Source organism: Trachymyrmex septentrionalis, unplaced genomic scaffold, assembly GCF_001594115.1.
Source record: "Trachymyrmex septentrionalis isolate Tsep2-gDNA-1 unplaced genomic scaffold, Tsep1.0 scaffold73, whole genome shotgun sequence".
In the NCBI taxonomy this organism is placed as follows: Eukaryota; Metazoa; Arthropoda; class Insecta; order Hymenoptera; family Formicidae; genus Trachymyrmex; species Trachymyrmex septentrionalis.
The window spans coordinates 1,114,936-1,122,716 of NW_017305916.1; the positions used below are offsets into that span (position 1 = coordinate 1,114,936).

The window sequence follows — 7,781 nt, forward strand, 5'->3', positions numbered from 1 at the left end:
CTGTAAAATTTATAATTTATAAATATAATAATATATTTCCTTATCTTATATAAGTACAAAGATTCTTAAGTACAATGCTAGTTTGACTTTTGAAGGAGAAAATTAAATGGAAACTAATTTGCATACAGAAAGCTCGGTGAATTCAAAAATTTGTGTGCAGATTGCACATCGGTTTTTTTCTCTCATGAGAGCGGATGTGCTTGGTTATCGCACGTACGAGTTTTCTTCTTAGGAATAATAAATCACCCAAAGATGCATACAATGGATAAATCTTTGCGAGAAAATGCAATAAGATAGATTAGATTATCAAAAAATTGTATAGATTACTTTAATGGAATATACTTGCATGAATATACTTTTATCTTGTCATGTATCAGAATATCTATGTTATGAGGTTTTATGCCGTTGATAATGTAGTCTCGTCTGAAATAGAAAAATTATTAATTATTTTTATATTAATTAATTAATATATTTATATTACTAACCTTGAGAGATTGGACGAGACTCTTTCCATATTATGAAACATATTATTGGTAGGATTGTTGGATACATTTTAACCATTGTATAAGTTATCTCTATTGCCATATTGTTAGAGTGAGATTGTGTTATAAGAGTAATAGCTCTCGCAATTCTATATGGCACCATAGTTACAAAAAACCCAGTATAAATACCAACTGCACAACACAAAAGTTATTTCAGTATAATGAAGAAGCATAAGAGATCTATAAAGACTTAAATAATCGCCATATTTGCATTAAAATGAAATTTTTACGTACCTAGAGAGATAAAACGCTTCATATCTTTGCTTAACGTTTCAGTTTGTGATTTTAATAGTATCAGGTCATGTAGGATGAAGTAGTTGAGCAAAATAAAAATAAAACACGGGAATATTAGAAACATAATAGTGGATGAAACGTAAATATCGTACATAATTTCTTTTACAAAATGATCGTACAAGTGTAATTCTATGGCTGTTGCCATTGTACATATTGCCCATATGAATAAGATTCCTTTTATAGCTGTTGAAATTTTTAAAAGCGGCTTGAGAAGAGGCGAATTTTTTTGACAAATGACAACGTACGTCTCAATATTTAGTAGAATTATCGTCAGGTTGGACGTGACGAAGCTCATAAAAAATACGTAGTCGAGATTCATCTCTAAGCGTATATCGAAAATCCAGTTAAGTACTTGTTCAAGTGGTTCAAGCAAGATTACAAAGTTTGATAATACCAGACCTACTATGTAACAGTTAGTGGATGTGTGCATGGTAGAATTTAATACGATAAAGAGACCGAGAAAAGCATTTAGGCTAATGCCTACCACTAGTAGCGTGAAGTCCATGATATTACGCACGGTTGCAGGAATAATTGGTATAATGATGTTCATTTTGGTAGGATTAGTTGTAATGAGGTTCTGCATGTGTACTGTTTGTCCAATGTTAGTGGAAGAGTGCAATGTACAGGAGATTGATCGGTTCAATCTGCGAATCTTCAAGTCTCTCATTAACACTTTAAAAAATTCTATGTACACATCTTTGTGTTCTTAAAACTCGTACACTTTTTCTGAACTTTGGTGTGATAACAAGCTTTTGCAGCGATTGAACTATGTTTTACTGCAGGAAGAAATATGGAAGAAGTTAACGACAAATTATGGCACGGCACATGTTGCTTCGACAATCCACATGTATATTACTGACTGTGACTGAACGATGGTTTGCAGGATCACCACCTATTTACCTTCCCCTATAGGAGTGTGACGCCCTGCAATATCATAGGTGGACATCGTCGAGTAACTAACAATGTTATACAATTTGCCGACACGCAAACGTTCCATTTAGTAGAGTGGTTTAACGAAGTGCGAGTCGATTATTAGAACTTCAACGTTGCTTATTCCATCATTTATAATTCTGAAATAAATTTATTATTTTGAAAAAAAAAATCAACAAGAGACTTAAATGCTATGCATTAAGTCAAGCCTCGTTGATAATATAAATAACATTTAATGAGATACACTCAGTGAATGAAATTCACTCTATCTATGCTATTTTTTAATTTCTCCGTGTTAATAATAGACTGCTGCAGAATTCATTCATTTGCATAATAAGATATGAGTGTAAATATGAAAGCGCGTCTAATATCTTGCGAAGAATTATGGACATTCTTATTTACGAGTAGGAAGCATCTGTCCTTGAGGATTCGCTCGAAGGGCTTCGCTTTCTGGCCGCAAATAACGACCAAGTAGCAAACAGAAAAAATAATGTTACTAGAATAAATCTTATTTTTTTACGGCTTGCTCATTCGAGAAAGAGAAGAGATCAGCTGGACAATGTGGTTAGATATAGCTATGCGAAATAGGAGGAAAGAGAATGTCTCGCATGCGACTGTATAATACAAGATTTGCAGGATAGTTTTGGCAACTAGCCACAGGCGTGATATCGGTCAGCTTTTGCTGGTGATAGATTTATCGTTAGATTTATAAGTCCAACCCTTTTGGCGCAAAGGGGTGTTGTATCTTTCTGAGCGCGACTATCTGGCGTATTGTGCACTCCGGAGGTACTTACAATCGAAGCGTTATCGAAAGGAAGGACTTGAGAACGATGTATCTTTGTTCCATTGTCGTCGAGGTAATGGAACGAATTAAAAATTGCGGGGGCGGATCGACACGAATATTTATTGTATTGTATTCGTGAAGTTAACATCGATCTTAACTCCGAGTGTGTGAATTGTATCGAGCAGTAATTAATGCTAACTATAGTCCTTTGAGCGAGATTTATATGCAATATGCTGTATTATTTATAGTGCCATGTGTAGCAATATTTGCACATATTTATGCAATGACAATTACTTCATTTATAGATTTTGTGTGTGTGTGTGTGTGTGTGTGTGTGTGTGTGTGTGTGTGTGTGTGTGTGTGTGGATTACTCTATCAGAAGTAGCGTCTATAAGAGTTATTGGAGTCTCTCTTGTGGTTAAGGGCTTTGAGCCAGTTTGACTACGTGTTTTCATCTTCGAACCAGGTGCGAGCGAGCGCGAGGTTAATTTTTGTGGGTTCCTTCGTGCCCTTTTCTTCTTATTTTCGTCTGTCTCGCGACCGGTTTAGTGATGGAGGGCGGTCTCGGGGCCAAATAAGTGCAGTGGCAGGGCCTTAGGGTCCGGGACCGTAACCGGTTCGCCGCCTGGGCATCATTACGATGTAACTTAAGTGACCCTGAAGAGGCTTCGAGCTGCACGATAATCAGCGAGCTGTATTATCATCGCTGAGTAACAACATTCCATTGGTGGCCTCGAAAGTGTAAAGTAGTCATCGCATAATATAGTTGAGTGAACGAGTAGTCTAATAAAAAGTATTATATCATAATATTATATCATAATATTTTACTATAGCTACTTTTTATCTAATACTAGTCACATATTAGACGTAAAATTGATTTATTTGATTAGTTTTATTATAATTTTATTTATTTTTTTATATTTATTGAAATTTTAAATATTTTAAGACTATATTAAATAACCTTACATAAACTGTATTTAAAGAACATGTCTTGTTGCTTATCGTTTGTTTAAAATGTACTTTTTTCCTTGGCAATTATTCCCATCTTTAAGTGTTAACTGTTCCGTCTTTAACTGTTTACATTAAAAATATTAAATTTGAAACGATATTTTTATCTTCATTTTATTTGAGTTTATCAAAATATATACATATAATAATATTGTAAATAATAATCATACTGCGAATATGTAATAAAATAATTTACATATAATTATGAGTACATGTAGAAAAAAATACGTGTCATAGCTTTGCTATCGAACTGTCGTATAGAAGTTTATCTGGGAAACTGATGGTTACATATTTATTTAAATGTGGCACACACCTACCAGACCTTCTGTCACACCTGTTTGACCCGTTTCTCACATAGTTGAGCGACCGGCCATCAGTCGGAACTATGTCGTGACAGTGTTCCCTTTCCGTGTTATCATATAATTAGTTATATAATTAGTTTGTCGTAACTTACTATTACATATTCTTTCTACATCTGTATTATTTTCGGTGCAACACGTAAATTAAATCATTGCATTATAATCTTATGAATGAATATTAATTTGCTAATACACAAGTCTTACATTGTTAGCAGATATTTCATACATTATAAATATATAAATATATAAAACCTGAACCTGTTTTTTTATTAGAACAGGAAGCTATAAGAAGACGTGTAGTTTGTGTTATGTAAATTTTGCGCTGCAGTGATATCAGAAAAAGGCAATTTATTAAGAGTTTGTAAGTTTCACCGCAGTCTCGTGCTCTTCCAAGTACTTTGCTCTTGTTGGTTCTCGTGTCAATAGACTCGATGTATTTTATGCATGACCAGTCGGACAAGTTTTTCCTGATAACCGCAAGCGCGATGCCTGAAGCTCGGTAACATTCGATATTTTATATGCAGGTGTATCTTTAAAAAATTGAGCGAGTTGATGCTCGAGGCTGGCACTTTAATAGCGTAATATAATATAAAATGGTACAAATAATCTTGAAAATTCTTTAAAATTGTATATACATTCCAATAATTTATTGCTTAAAACAAACAGCAAACCGCTTTTTCAAACGCACATAACAAGCTTGTATCTCAGACTTTGAGCTCTGCTTTTTAATGAAATTTTTTAACGTTTAAATGTTTTTATGTAAATATAGTATTATAATATTTTTAAATCGTGACTTTTATTCTATATTCATATTTCTAAAAAGTATTTAAATATGTCATATAATTTAAAATATTTAAAAAATGGCACTGTCCTTTTGATAAAAATATGCACAAAATGCATGTTGTTTACTCTGCTTTTTGAATCAAAACACAAAGCAGTAAAGGAAAGAATAATCTGATAAAAATATAGAATTTGTAACAATTCTCAAATATATTTGTATCACGCGATCATGTGTGATTTAATGTGTTAACGATGATCGCATGTTACGATCAACGATCGCACGTCAAACACAAAAGTAGCTTTCCGAGAAATTTGGCTGGAGATTACACCAGTAACATACTTTTTCTGAAAAAGGAAATCATCAATAAAAGTGCACCTGTGGATTGATTGCCAAGTAAATTACAGTAATCGGCGCTTTTGAACTTAGGATCTTTCGGAAGCATAAAGAAAGAAAGAGAGATGATCTAAGTCGTTTTGCTTGTGAGGGACTAATTTGGACTACGAACCGATTTGGAAGGTTATTGTTTAGCCAAAAAAATAAATAAAAATTGTTAACATTGAAATTTTAACAATATATCTATAAATTTTGATAATTTCCATACGAATTAATTTTTATAGATCAAGTGAATGAATTAAATAAATTATTTGGACTGATTTAATGCTCTTTTTGACTTAAACTTCTAAATTCGAGATTTGATGGTCGTATTATAGTTTGTATCTTATTGATCACTTGGCATACAAAATTACGGTAAGATGGGATCTGAAAATTCGCGGATTTTTGCGATGAAAAATGACCGGAGAAATCAAAGATTATTGTGTCAATCATGTTTCCAAATAATAAAAACTTTTTCTATTGTCTAAGCTTCAAGTAACTTTCCTGGTTTACACAATACTTCTGTGTTCTGTAAGAATGTTTTATTGCAGTTTTTACAGGAGAAGGATCTTTAAAACGATTCTTCGTTTTATATTCGCTTTTTTCGTTCTACATTCCGTATGAAGCTTTTATACTCGTTTCGAGATATGTACATTCTTCTATTTGATCATACGAATCATTCCGCTATCTTTCGATTAACGCACTGGTAATTTTTCCTGCCATTACCTTTGATCATTTTTACATCCTGCATGTTATAAAGCAAAATTGTCTTGCGGTCATTTACGTTTTTTAAATTATTCAATTAGTCCATTATCATTCTCATCGTTTCAGTCATAGGCATTTCTATTCTCCGTTGTATAGTATATCTCTTTATGCTACTTCGTCATATTCGCACATACGTAAATATAGAGCCATAATAATCGTCGTTTTACAGGAAAATCGTGCAGATAAACCTGGAATTAACTCACGTTAACTCGCTTCGCACGGTCGCGAAGTACAATGTGATTCATAATTAATTCGTAGACGTTTACCAACGAAAATATATATGTGAGATTCATTCGCGATGCAAACTTGACTGCGAAAGCTCTGTTGAAAAGAAAAGTAATTATACGAAGCAGCGAAGTTATACGTGGATATTTCTGTCCATGACGTTGTTAGTTAAATAAACCGACATTTATGTTGCGTAGGCTATAGATTTGAAATCTTATTAGGCAAACTTCTTTCCATGTATATAATTATTTTTATCTTACATAATGCTTTAATTATTTCAAATGGCTATTGAAAGAAGAGGTATAGATTCTATAATCCTTCAAAAAAAAAAAAAAAATTATAATAATCCAATGAATCTTTTGCTCAATATAGCCTTTAAATTAATGTCCAGTTTCTGCAAAAGCCATTCTCTCTCTCATTATTTCGCATCTGCATCTGCCGCATAAACCGCGAACCGCACAATCGAAAAGCGAATTACTTCTGCGAGAATGAAGAACGTCCGGTTTTTTTTCCTCGCCGTGACCAACATCGCCAAGGCTTTCTTTTGCAGCGGATTCTGCCAACTTTCTTCTTCCGCAATGTTCATCTATTGTTATTTGCGTCGACTGCGGTTGTTATAGCGGAGACAAGTTTCATGGCATTACGCTCACGACACGTTGCAACGCAATGTATCGTGATAACATGCTGAGAGATCTATTTCTCAGCAAAATTAAACAGACATATACACACAGCTCTATATATAAAAATTGTGTTGCGTAATGATGAGAGAGAATCATTTGGTGTGTGAAAAATCATTGCGTAGGAATTTTCTATGTGGAATATCGGTCGATCCAGAGAGAACTCCAGACTTTGTCTTTTAGCTCTCATGCAACTTTTATTACACATGCTGAACTTTTACAACCGTCTGACAACCGCCAAACGGCTCTGTGCGTCAAAGTCTCTGGTTTGGCAGCGCCGTTTAATTTGCATATTTTTCTTACGAGGGGATGGACATCACGGCGCTTTTATGACGATTTCTTCTCCTCAACATCTCGCGGATGGTGTCGCAAATGAAACGTCAACGGAAATAACCGCGCGATAGCAGAACATCTAAACTTTATGCCGTAATTCATGACATTTCTTCGTTTTCCATCCTTCTCACGTCATCAAGTAATCTTGCACGTACGTCTCTTTATTTTCATAGTTTACTCGTAGATACAAATTATTCCTTCCCCCTCTGTTTATTTCTTCATTTTTTAAAAAATTATATACCGTTATCATCATCACTAAACGTTTGTAAAAAATTAAGAAGCCGTATGTATTGGACGTGAAAAAAAGAAGAAATCATCGCAGCGTCGTGCTACGTTTATAAATACGCTTTCGTGTATTTATTATACGAAAGGTGCGGTTTCATTAGCATTCATGACACGTACGTGAGGGAGACCACTGTCGTTCAGGAAATTTCTCCGTATTTTGGAACCTGCAAAGCATCGAACAACACTCATTATAGTAAGACAAGTTTTAACTTTTGCGATTAATAATATTAATATAAAATTCATACAAATGTAAGATTTAGATAAAACGATTTTTCTTTTTATTATTATACATATGTCATAAAAAAAAAATTATAATAAGATATACTTAGAACTTGTTATTACACCTTTCTAATTATCTGGTAGCAATATTGTTATATTTATTATAAATTCTTTATTTCTTTTTTCTTTAGTAATTTTTGTTATCTA

The 7,781-nt window shown here is 33.5% G+C and overlaps 2 protein-coding genes across 2 annotated transcripts in view; one reads left to right on the top strand and one right to left on the bottom strand.

The window, feature by feature from the left end:
* LOC108753906 overlaps positions 1–7,781 on the top strand; it is a 67,879-nt gene that overhangs the window by 8,743 nt on the left and 51,355 nt on the right. The gene's annotated exons all lie outside the window — the stretch shown is intronic.
* LOC108753850 lies at positions 398–1,419 on the bottom strand. The gene is made up of 3 exons (XM_018495784.1): positions 777–1,419; positions 486–674; positions 398–423 (listed from the first exon to the last, which is right to left on the bottom strand). The coding sequence occupies exons 1-3, from the start codon at positions 1,417–1,419 to the stop codon at positions 398–400; spliced, it is 858 nt and encodes a 285-aa protein (XP_018351286.1).